Source organism: Cyprinus carpio, chromosome A1 (genome assembly GCF_018340385.1).
Source record: "Cyprinus carpio isolate SPL01 chromosome A1, ASM1834038v1, whole genome shotgun sequence".
Taxonomy (NCBI): Eukaryota; Metazoa; Chordata; class Actinopteri; order Cypriniformes; family Cyprinidae; genus Cyprinus; species Cyprinus carpio.
Window position 1 is genome coordinate 18,937,356 of NC_056572.1, and position 12,811 is coordinate 18,950,166.

General features: G+C 37.2%; 1 protein-coding gene, 1 long non-coding RNA gene and 1 pseudogene across 2 annotated transcripts; 1 reads left to right on the top strand and 2 right to left on the bottom strand.

Moving 5' to 3' along the window:
- Positions 1–2,520: 2,520 nt before the first annotated feature.
- LOC122145049 lies at positions 2,521–3,693 on the bottom strand. Its single transcript, XR_006160063.1, has 3 exons — positions 3,513–3,693; positions 3,329–3,386; positions 2,521–3,223 (listed from the first exon to the last, which is right to left on the bottom strand). It is a non-coding gene; the product is annotated as an uncharacterized LOC122145049 (long non-coding RNA).
- An 83-nt stretch (positions 3,694–3,776) lies between these two features.
- Positions 3,777–7,400, top strand: LOC122144871 (vang-like protein 1). Its single transcript, XM_042756279.1, has 4 exons — positions 3,777–4,132; positions 5,455–5,602; positions 6,212–6,446; positions 7,173–7,400. The coding sequence occupies exons 1-4, from the start codon at positions 4,123–4,125 to the stop codon at positions 7,398–7,400; spliced, it is 621 nt and encodes a 206-aa protein (XP_042612213.1). The 5' UTR covers positions 3,777–4,122.
- Positions 7,401–10,709: 3,309 nt separating this feature from the next.
- On the bottom strand, positions 10,710–12,779 carry LOC109062920 (annotated as a pseudogene).
- Positions 12,780–12,811: the final 32 nt, after the last annotated feature.

Here is a 12,811-nt window from a genome sequence, read left to right on the forward strand (position 1 = left end):
TCACTCCATACACTTTTTTTCACACTTCTTTTTGATTTTGATCTTTATGTCTTCCTGCCTGTATCCCTTGTACTTGACCAGACACACATTCCAACATACCCACAAACAATTCCACTCTGTCCTGCATTGGAAATGGTTGGGTTGTGTTATCATTAGTTTGTAGGCTTGTTCTAAGCAACAGGTAAGTATTCTGATATAGACTTTGACATACCAAGCAGTCAGTCAGCCAGCTGTAATGGGTCAAGGGTTTGTCAGCTCAGTTTTTGCAGTGTTTTTCAAAACGTCAGCACAGGTTGGACCCCTGTGGGGTTTTTGGCCAAATCAACTATCAGTGATAGAGATCATTCTGATTGGCTTCTCAGCTTAGCAAACAAGTGCATGAGAAGAAAAACAAAAGTGATAAAAGCAAACAAATAAAGTCAAGAGGACGCACACAGAAGCTCTTCTAATTTTATGTCATCTTTCCTGAACATATGAATTTGCGTATATTTTCAGGCCACGTGGCCGTCTGGAATGAAGAAAGTGATCAACATGATTCTTATTCAAAATGGTATGCAAATACTGCTTTGTTCAGGGTTTGTATATATGCAGTCCTAGTTTCGCTGTCTCTTTTTGAATGACGTTTACAGACTACTGCCACTTGCTGATATATACAGTTATTTCCTCTCACACAGGTACAGAATGTACAAGCTATTTGACCTTTGGCTGTAGTCTTTGCAGTGTTTTAAACACAACTTTTTATCACAGACACATGTGGTGTGAGGTGACAACACAGTCAACTTTCATAACTGCCAGATCTTTGTTGTCGGTTTGGTGTGTCATGGTCTTAAGACTGCAAAAGTAAAGAAGTAAAAGAAGTAAAAAACTCCCTAGACACTTTACGGCCAATCCCACCACACCAATCTTTCAATCACTTTCTGATTCACTGAATCAATAATCTTACTGTTTTGGTGTTGTAGTTTAGAGCAGGACATGGGGAAAAAGACATCACATCTGCACTGAAGAGTCTCTCTCTCCCCTGTCCATGTATGCAGAGATTGTGCAGGGAGAATAAAATACATCACAAAATTTACAACAAGCTAAAATGTTGTTTCGCCAAAGAAAAAGAATGATTATTAAATATCAGAAAATAGACAGTAAAAGAATAACTTTAACAAAATGTTACTTTTCATCAGTACATTATTTGTGTTGCTGTTCTTAATCAAATAAGTAGCCATTCCAGATTTTACTGGGAAGACTTCATAGACATCGCAACAGATGTTTACATTTGTTGATGGAGAAACATGCAGAGCCTAAATAGCAATATTTTAGGAAAGAGACTCTTTACAAATATTCATCTTCTCATTTAATTCTTAAGAATGATTAAGTAAACAGATGTGACTTGCTGTCCAAGATAGAGAGCTTGTGCTTAAGATTGAACTCTAAAAGATTTCCCTGAACTACTCAGTAGTGAAACCAGTCATGAAATCTGTCAGGAGTCGGGTGGTGATGGAATTATGTACTTTTACATTATTGAGCTAAACAGCTGTTTATATACTCTTGCATTGAGATTAGCATGGTTAAATTAACAAATTCTTTCCAAACATTTCTTTAGCTCTCCAGTTTTTTAATGAAATTTGTGGAAATAATATGGAAATAATTTCATTTTAGTTATTTTGTATGTTATCATTTGCAATCATCAAGCATCAGTGGGTTCCAAAAGCTGATAAGACCCCTCATGAATATAATTCTATTTTGTATTGTTTTTTCAATAGTTATGTTTCCATCACCCTATTTTTATGCACATTTTGAAGTATTGCATCAGAAACAAATGATGGAAATGACAAATAAATAAAAAAAAATCCTTTAATTTGCAAAAAATTATAATTTACACTCGCTTGAGGTGGTTAATGCGAATAATGGTAGGTGGAAATTCATTTTGCGGAAAAATTTCCTCATACACATAAAAAAAAATCATGTGACTTTGCATGATGAGACGGCATAACCTGACTAACCAGTGGACTGATCTCGTTGCACATCATCTGAAATGTTGTTATGGTCATTCTGAAATGCCTTAAGTTCAAAGTATTTCTGTATAATTGCCTCCCAGAACTGTCTTACATGACTGCGTTCCTAAACAGGAGGCATCCACCTCCGAAACCAATGACCGCATTTGTTGTGTTATGTTATCTAACTTGATTTGAAATGTTCTAAAAAGTATGTACATTCAAGCAAGGAAATCTTACCTATTGTACAAAAAATCTTACTTAAACATTACCAAAAAACTCCATAAACTTACAATAATAAGTCACTCACCAAAGAACACAATTCCAAAACCTCTTATGTGACCGTATGACTCGATCAACTTACACTAGTAAGGCCCGTACTCAAGACCCCAATTTTGAAACCTCCCCGATAACAAGGCTTCCAACTAAATGAAAAGGACAAGCAGAGACCAAACCACAAGCTACAATTTTATTTCTCAATTAAAACAACTTGAGCTCAACGTCAATTTAAAAAAAAAAAAAAAAAAAACACACGTTAATCAATGTGAATGAATCAGCCCAATGGGCATCGTTAGTCAGTTCACATAGGTCAACCACCCTTGCACTGGCCAAACACACACGAAAAAAAAAAGGAAATCTAATACACAAAGAAACAGTTCACAAAAACAGATAGACTTAACAAGGAGGTTTCTTTCTTTGGAATTATGTCTTGACATAACACATTTCACTGCTCCATAATAAAACAAAATACAAAAAAACACTTCAAACCAAGAGTACAATAATTTAAACCCACCCCACATCAACCAAATAAACCAAAACCAGAAAGAACAAAAATAAATAAACCACAATCTCAACTACGTAATGGAGCAGCATCAGTGTGAAACAAGACAAAGAAATACAACCAACCAAAATAATATAAACTAAATAAATTGGTTAATAAACAAAACCTAATAAATAAAATACAATGAAGCAACTTGAACTGAAACAAAGTCAATTTCAATCAAACTCCATTGCACACACACACTTAAACAAAACACACAAAACAAACAAACACGATGGAGTTACCAGCGAACACCAGGTGGCGCCAGAATCAAAGGCCACGGTCTTACAGCGCATCCAACGCGAATGTTATACAGGCGACAGCGAAGACGTTCAGTGCAATCGCGTGCGCACAAAAATTCTGCGTCCCAAAACTGGAAACGGCATTTAAGCCACAGCAAAGCAGCAGCTAGCAACTTCTGTAAAACAAATAAAGATGTTTTCATTTACTTCCTCCCCACTCCTCTCCCATTTAAAAAAAAAAAAAAAAAATCACAAATAGGGGAAGGGAAAAATAAAATTACCTTTGACGTGCATAACACTCACATGCTCACTAGCAATGCCCGAACGTAACTGACTAATCTAAAATTACACCAAACAAGCACATTAAATCAAGCATGTGAATTAAGTTAAATTCCCACAAACACCCATATTCGAAGTCTATAATTCCCTTCCATGTATATAATTCTCCAGCTGAACAAAACCTACCTTTACCGAGGAGTGAAGGAGATACAAGACCTACGCAAACAGGTCACATCGATACAAAGTCATGAGGAAACTACATTTCACCTGTGTCTATATAGCTACGTGATTACCTGACGTACCCACCCACCTTATGCAATCAGTGCGCCATTTTTAAAGGGGCCATGCAGACTTATTAAAGGGGCAATCCCACTACACTTACATGGCTGTTTATTAGTTCCTCACTTGTTCCTACTTCTGTTAATTATCTCTGATTGTGAATTTAAGCCCTAAGTTCCTACTGTTCATGGTTTGTTAATGTTTGTTGTTGTGTTTCCCTGAGCTGTTTCCTAGGTACGCCAGAGTGTTTGTTAATTAACGATTGTTCTGTTTGGATTCTCTGTCGTTGTGCACTTATTTGCAGCCACCGTAACATAAAAGAAGATGGAACCAAAACTAATATGGATATACCAGCCGTCTAACTGCTATGCTTAGAGCAGGAGCAGCAGTTTCTTGAGGATCACACTAGTGGATTTATGCAACTTACGTGCCACACTAACTACCCGGATCGCACCCTGTACACAAAGGCACTCCTGCCCAGTGTTGGTCCTCAAGAGGATTATGCTACATTGGTGGAATGGGTGCTGGTGAGTTGCAGATCTCCATTCGCCATCTCCACTGTGAAGGTTTGACCAGCCCCACTCCAGACCCAAAGCCCAGCCAGCCACCTCCCACACTACGATGGACAAGACACCAGAGCCCATGGCAGACAGACTGCCCAAGCCTGCCGCAATCAAAAAAAAAAAAAAAAAAAAGATTTTGTAAATGTTTGTTAACAAGGTGATGTCGGCACAGAGGTTGTAGAAGTCAACTGCGAGAGCAGTGCAGTACCCAGTGCAGTTAATATGCACTGCTGTTGCATATTAACCATCTGCATATTTGTTACATGCACAAAATATTGTCTTTAAAGTTTCCATATATGAATATGGGAACAGATTTTTAACATCTAGACACACATTAGGCTGGGTTTGAATACCTTAAAAATAGTGAGTAAGGTGAAGGAATTTTAAAGGCATAGTTCATCCCAAAATGGAACTTGTGTCATATTTATTTACCCTAATGTCATTCCAAATCCACATGACTTTTTCTTCTGTGTAACACAAAGGAAGAAGTCTACTGGTAGCATTTTTTCATGCGGTTACAATGAATGGTGGTGAAGCTTTCAAGCTTTAACAAACAGTCAAAAGCAGTGTAAAGTAATCCATGTAACTTAGTATTTCAAGACTTTGAAAGCAGTATGAAAGATTTGTGCGTGGAACAAACTGAAATCATGAATAAATCATTCATACCAGTTTTGTGAATCAAAAGCATTGAAACCTAAGAAACAAAAATAGGGGGAAACATGTCAGTGACTTGCTGCCAGGCATGAAAACTGGCCATATACCGAAGGACGAAATGCATTTTTATATTGTTCTAATCAGAAACCTCTCTACACAGTAACTTACGGACTATGTGGTTCAGCATAAACCTATTAAACTGACATCACCAGATGAGAACAAACACTTGAATTGAATCAACTATTGTCTTTTGTGGAGCTGCTCCACATCTGAATCACATCTTGCACCATCAACACTGTTATCAAACTGAGCTGAATCAACATTGAACTGACTAAAGCTGAATAACAATATTGCTGCCTTTTAAAAAATTCACAAATTCACACTGTTATTGATTTCAGCTGAACCAACGCTAAACTGACTTGTTCTGAGCAATGACAGTGCTGTCTTTTAGAACTGCGTTATAGCTGAATCTGAACTGTCTCCAAAGTTGAGTTTCCATAATTGATTCTGCTGTTTTTCTTGTTCATCACTGTGAAGCTGCCACAATCTGTAAATGTAAAAAGCGCTATACAAATCAAGGTGACTTGACTTGACTAAACAGTCTCAATGCATGTGTGTCCCATCATGGTCAGGTCCAGGAGGGAATAATGCAGCTGCTGGTATAGCCCAGTCTCAGTCTCGAGCAATGATTGCTGCTGCTGCCTGCCGCAGAGACAGTTATAACAAACTCTACTACAAAGAGGCCGAGCATGAGAGACGTGGTCGCAAACGCAGGGCTAGGTGAGAGAACTTTGGTATAGAGATTTAGAGATATTTGGCAAATAATTTTACTTACAGGGAATTCTGCATGAATGAATCATGATAGAAATAGATTCTCAAAATGAAATGGGATCATTTCTTATAGTGATTAAATCAGACAAAAGATTGCATTACACAATCACATTACTCTAGAGCAGAGGTGTTCATGTGTTTGGTGACTCTGCTATTTAAAGTAGCAGTGCAGTACATTTTTGTCCCCCTATTCGAATCTGACTCACATGATAATGTGAGTTTACATAAGCACATAACATAACAGGAAGAAGATAATAGAAGAATAAACTGCACAGAAACCTCAATTGTTTTTACATATATTGGCAACACTGTAGAACTATACCAATTTTTTATTTTATTTTGAAACTATATATTTTTCATTCAGAAATTGCTAGTAAATTTTACAAATAATTCCAATGTTTTTTGTTTGGTTTTTACTACAGAGTTCTTAGTGTAAGTCTGCTGCATTCCCCAGTTTACAGTGCCCCACACTGTAATCACTGCTCTAGAGAACTGAAAGATTGTGAAACTAGAGGAATTTTGAATCTGGACTGTGTGATGACAACCTTTCTTTCCCATGCTGGTAGTGGCAGTTGAGGAGGCGTTTACACACATTCATCGCATGCAAGAGGAGGAGCAGAAGAAGGCATCTAGTGACGTGATGGACTCACGTGAAGCGGCTGAAGCCATCTTCCCTTCCATGGCCCGAGCACTGCAGAAATACCTCCACACCACCAGACAACAACACCTCCACAGTATGGAGAGCATACAGCAGCACTTGGTCTTCTGCATCACAAACAACATGACACCCAAGGTGAGGCCACTGACAGTGAGAATCCCAGTCAGGTGGTTTTTAGCACAAAATAATCAAAGACAGGGTGATCAATAAAGTCTGGCAGCCTACAGTACGGAGATAGGAAGGCATGTCTGAATCCAATGATGATGTCATATCCTTTCATCTGATTGATTTTTGAAGGCAGCATTAATGTATCCTTTGCTGCCTATGATATGGCACAATTCTGCATGTTCCATTCTGTCACAGTTGAGCTTAAAAATATAGAGTGCCTGAAAGTTATCACCAAACCTATACTGTTTTGTTTTAAATCATTAAACTATTAAACTGTCTGAAATCAGTTTCGTGAGGCATCTTCATGCGCAAACACCTCCTGCAAAGTCATTGTCTGACTTTGACTGAGCAGCAAGGGAACAAGTCAACTTTCTAAGCTTTTAGATGCAGCTATAGACATTAAGTGTATTCAGGTATTATTGTGTGAGTGCTACGAAAGACATTAAACTAGAAAAATATAGTTTTGCTCTCATAATGCACAAATATTTGATAGCAATATGCCATGATTGAGCAGAATCTAGGATGCAATATGTATTGATTAAGACTGATACAATGTGCCAGGCTTCAGAACAGTCAGTGGAACTTTTAGTGGAGTCAAAGATATGTTTGCTTGACTCATTATTTCTCAAGCTCTCATTAACTTTAATGTTAGATGACTGTAATGCTGAAGTGCTGTGTATTTTTGTTTCTCAGGCATTTTTGGAGAGTTATCTGACCACAGGCCCTACACTACAGTATGGAAAGGACCGCTGGCTTGCTAGGCAGTGGACCCTTATCAGCGAAGCCTCAGTTACCAGTGGTCTGAAAGATGGGACCATTTTTCTGCTCAAATTCATTGACTTTAGCCTAGTGGTCACTTCCAAAAAGATACCTTATATTCAGCTTGCTGAAGAATTCATCGACCCAAAGACTGCAGTCTGAGACATCAGTTTAGAAAATTTAAAGGATGGTGGATAGTGGGTGCAAACAAATACTTTTTCAGTGAACAACAGAGAAATGGATGGACTCAAATGGGCACTTTTTTATGACATGAGAAGCTGATAATTAGATAAAAGTGAGATAAAATGGATAAGAATACGGTTAAGCTAATGGTACTGAAGAATACTCTCATGACTTAAGAGAGAACATGTACCTATTTTGCTTTGTGGCACAATTATTTTCTTTACCCTCATGACAATTAGAAATATCATCACTAAAACCATATGCTTAAATCCCACATCTCTGGGAATAAAGAGGTGCTTGGCCTGTACCCTGCATGTCATATATTTTAAGAGGTGCTCTTTACAGCAGACTGAAGGGAGTTTTAATTAGACGTGGACTCAATTTAAGCTGTTCAGATGAGTAGAGATGATGTGTGATCTCTTGTGTCCTGTCCTGTTTCTTATTCTATGCCTCACAGCAGTGTAGCTATAAAAACTGTCATGAACAGCTCATGTCATCTAGGTCTATGAAATTAAAGAATGTCCCCTCAGAGAACTGGAAAGTTTTGTCTGCCAGTGTTGAGATACTGCTGAGAAACAATTGATTGGTCATGACCATCGGTCATTTTACCTTGATTTAGAATGTTGTTGTTGCTGTCAGCCCTTGTTAAGGACAGCAAAACTGGTTTTAAGCAAAACTGTTCTAAAACAGATTTTTTTTCTGAGTGGGGAATTTCAAAGGATTATCACACATAAAAGTGTTCCAGTATCATGTCATATCTGTACAGTACAAATACAATTTTATTTTATTTTTATTTAGAAACCTACAAAGTCTATATCAGTTAAATGGATGATTTCCCAAACAATTATTTTGATTTACTTTCTTCTGAGGAATACACACGCACACACACAAAAGGTCTTTTGAATCGTTGTTTGTAACCAAACGGTTTTGACTTCCATTACATGGGCAAAACAAGCACTGAGACAATTCTCAAAATATCTTCTTTTGTGTTCCACAGAAGAAAGTCTGTTCATACAAGTTTGATGGCAGAATTGTATTTTTCATCACTTTACGTTTTTCTGTCATTGGAAGACTTAACCATCACAGCACCTTTTTAAGGGGAAAATGGATGTTAACATTGTCATTGACCTGTTTTTGCACTTAAGTTACACTTTATTATGGCTTTTTATCATGGGTTATTATTCTTGACTTTCTCAATTTTGTCAAATGCAATTTTTTGATAAAACATTTATATTAAGACTTTTTTAAGACAGTGATGGAGTTACTTTATGTAAACCACTCATACTGTGACTGCCTCTGCTTTTACACAGTATGTTTATGTATGTGTGTTAAGTCATTCACAATTTACAACTCGCATCGCACTTGCCGAAGTCCACTGTTTGTATGCTTGATTTTGTTATAACGAATATGCTTCAAAGCTCACATCAAACATTTGAATAAAACAGACATTTTTAATAACACTGACATTCATCTCTAACTTTTCTTACTGCCAAGTATATGTACTTGTTTAGGTTGTTGAACTACAGGCATGTTTTGATTACATGATAACAACTTTTGTTCTGAATTAATTAATGAGCTCATTGCTCATATGTGCCAGATTATAAATATTCATTCCGATTGCAAATAATTAAAGTGTAAACAAATCAGCAATGACACCCTCTAAGTTAACCCTTGTGCATCAATTAAAAAAAGTTACACATAGGTTCATAGGGGACAAAAATGTCCACGTCCAAAAAGTGTCATAAAAATATTATAGATTTATATTTTTTTCCACTTTCACTGATGCCATTTTTTTAACCAGCATCAGCTCTAATCACAATGACCAAACATTCATTAATTTTCAGAATTTTAACCCTTTAAATGCTGGTTTGTTTACATAATGCCACTGTTGTTTTTTTTTTATGAAAAAAAGAAAAATTGTAATTATTTTCAATTTACTAAATGCTAAGCAGATTTTTTTTTTCTTTGATTATTACAGCCTTGGATATGTCAATGATTAACAACAACATTAATTTTTATGCATTCATATTTTTTATGCAGTATCAGGTTTAAAAAAAAGCTACCTCTCAGGTCCATAAAGGACAAAAATGTCCATGTCAAAAAAGTGTCATAAAAATATTATAGATTAAAAAAATTTTCCACTTTCACTGACACCATTTTTTTAACCAGAATCAGCTCTAATCATAATGACCAAACATTCATTAATTTTCAGAATTTTAACCCTTTAAATGCTGGTTTGTTTACACATTGCCACTGTTGTTTTTTTATGAAAAAAAGAAATTTTTTAAATTATTTTCAATTTACTAAATGCTAAGCAGATTATTTTTTCTTTGATTATTACAGCCTTGGATATGTCAGTGATTAACAACAACATTAATTTTTATGCATTCATATTTTTTATGCAGTATCAGATAAAAAAAAGCTACCTCTCAGGTCCATAAAGGACAAAAATGTCCATGTCAAAAAAGTGTCATAAAAATATTATAGATTAATATTTTTTTCCACTTTCACTGACTTAGATTTTTTACTAGCATCAGTTCTATTCATAATTACCAAACATTCATTCATTTTCAGAATTTTAACCCTTTAAATGCTGGTTTCTCTACATAATGCCACTGTTGTTTTAAATAAAAATAATAATAATTATTATTATTTTCCATATAGTGAATGCTAAGCAGAATTTTTTTTTCTTTGATTATTACAGTCTTTGATATGTTAATTATTAACAACAATATTAATTTGGATGCATTTATATTTTTTTTGCAATGTCAGCTTAAAAAAAACTAAAACTACCACTCAGGCCCATAAAGGACAAAAATGTCCTTGTCAAAAAAGTGTCATAAAAATATTATAGATTAATATTTTTTTCCACTTTCACTGTCTTAGATTTTTTTCCAGCATCAATTCTAATCATAATTACCAAACATTCATTAATTTTCAGAATTGTAACACCTTAAACGCCGGTTTCTTTACATAATGCCACTGTTGATTTTTATAAAAATTATAATAATAATAAACATTTCCATATACTAAATGCTAAGCAGTTTTTTTTTTCTTTAAATATTACATCCTTGGATATGTCAATGGTTAACAACAACATTCATTTTTATGCTTTCATATTTTTATGCAGTATTAGATTTAAAATAAAAACTACCACTCAGGTCCATAAAGGACAATAATGTCCAAGTTTTATTACTCCTATTATCCTCCAAAGTTTTTACTTTTTGATAAAATATATTATATTGCTCTATAAATAAAGCAAAAATACAAGATCACTCTGAACAAGAACAAGATTTATTGTTCCAAACTCGAGAACACTGAGAACAGAAATAGTAGACATTTACACAGAGGGAATTAGTAGAGAACAGATAACAGAAATAGTAGGCATTTGCCTACTATGAGGGAATTCACTCACAGCAGGAGCTGCAGTATGTGATTGTGTGGACTTTGCAGATATGCTTGCCACACTTGTTGCAGGTGGAAGCACTTTTTTTCTTTTTGTCAGTGCAGAACGTGCAGACCTTCCTCTTTTTGGTGTTTGGGTCTCCCTGCTGTTGATCCTCCATCATGGTGGACGTAGATGGTGTGCGGGGGATGCGCTGTCTTCGTGAAATTTGCGGCATCACAAGTGCTTTCCCCAGTTCCTCCAAAAACAGCCTCCGTCTAAATGTTTTGCCCTGGTTCCAGGAGGGATCCACGGCTGACCACAGTACAAAGGAGTTGAAGGTAGACACATCTACAAGGTTGTAATAGAACCACTGGCCACCGACATGTTCTTCTCCTACAGCTGTAGGTGCCAACAACCTGCAAAAGAAGAAATAAACTAAATATTCTTCTCATCATTCACAAAAATATAATATTGTGTATAGAAATGCATGAAATACTAAATTATAAAGGAAACTATGCAGTAAGAATAAAAATAAACAAAATATTCTTCCCCTCTTTCACAAAACTACAACACTGATTATATATACACAAAATATACTGAATAATAAAAGCATTATGCAGTAAGAATAAATGTGTGTGTAACTGAAGCATAATGACACATACCTTGTCCAGGTTGTCGACACCTCCTTTGCAGCGGTTGTAGTCTGTGATGATCACTGGCTTCTTTTTTTCAGTGTCGCTCACAGCTGGCTCGCGGTGCTTGGTGCTAAGGAGCAGCACATTCTTCCCTCGTTTGGGTACGTAAGACACAGCTGTGTGCGTCTTAGTAAAAGCAAAGAGGGAGGACAGAAGTGCTCTATGCTTTATTTGCAGCAGCTGTGGGGGAAGCTCTGGCTTGTTCCTGCGAATTGTGCCGACTAGGGCCATCTTCCTCTTTAGAAGCTCCTCCGCCAGTCTATAGGAGGTGAAAAAATTGTCGCAGGTCACAGTGTTCCCCTGGAGCCCCTCCGTCATTTCCAGAATGACCCTTTTTCCTTGGTTCACCTCCGCAGGACTTCCAGGAGACTTCCCCGTGTAAATTTGCAACTTCCATGCATAGGATGTGGTGACATCACAGGTGACCCAAATTTTTATGCCATACTTGGCAGGCTTGCTGGGCATGTACTGGCGAAATCTGCATCGGCCTTTGAAAGGGACGAGCTGCTCATCCACACAGACATCCTGGCCTGGGTTAAACAGCAGGGGAAGGCGATGTGTCCACTTCTCCCAGATGGTCCGAAATGCAGCCAGCTTGTCATGCATGTAACGTGCAGGTCGTGTCATCCTGTCATCGAACCTCAGGGTGGAGCTCAGGAGCTTGAATTTACGGTGGGACATGGTGGTTCGGAAAATGGAACGTCCGTTTTCCACATCCCACAGGCTTCTTGTTGATTCATTTCGGGACTTGTACACACCGGCCAGAATCAGCAGCCCGATGTATGCCTGAATGTCAGTGGAATCGAAATCAATCCAATCCGTCACAAAACGCCTCCCGTGTAAATTAGTGTTCTCCAGAAGAAGCTGAATGATTTCTTCCGTGATGAAGAGGTCGAAGCAGGACTGCAAAGTTGTGATGCGGGCAGTTGCATAGTGTGTGGGACCCGGGGTCATACCCTTGGCAGGACTGTAGCGCAGCGTCTCAGTGTGAGTGGAAGACCAGAGAATCTGCCCATTTTTTGAATTCCACTGAAGATCTGCAGTCTCTTCTGTGTCCTCACTCTCAGTGCTGTCATCAGAGGAACAAGAGCTATCAGAGTCAGACTCTAATGCAAACTCAACTTCATCCTCTGAAGTCAACTCTTCATCCTCACTTTCACATGTACCCGGGTGCTCACTGTTGGTGGCCACAACTAGATCCAGAGCTTCCCTTGCTGTGAAACGTCTCTTCATCTTGCAAACTATGAAATGACAAGGCCCTCAAGCCACTGATATTTATAGGTTTGGCTTTGAAAGCACCTGTCTCA

Excerpts from the sequence above, each read along its gene's own strand:
- LOC122144871 (XM_042756279.1), top strand. Across the intron at positions 5,603-6,211 it reads GGTCGCAAACGCAGGGCTAG|GCTGGTAGTGGCAGTTGAGG; the intron begins GTGAGAGAACTT and ends TTTCTTTCCCAT. Across the intron at positions 6,447-7,172 it reads CAAACAACATGACACCCAAG|GCATTTTTGGAGAGTTATCT; the intron begins GTGAGGCCACTG and ends TTTGTTTCTCAG.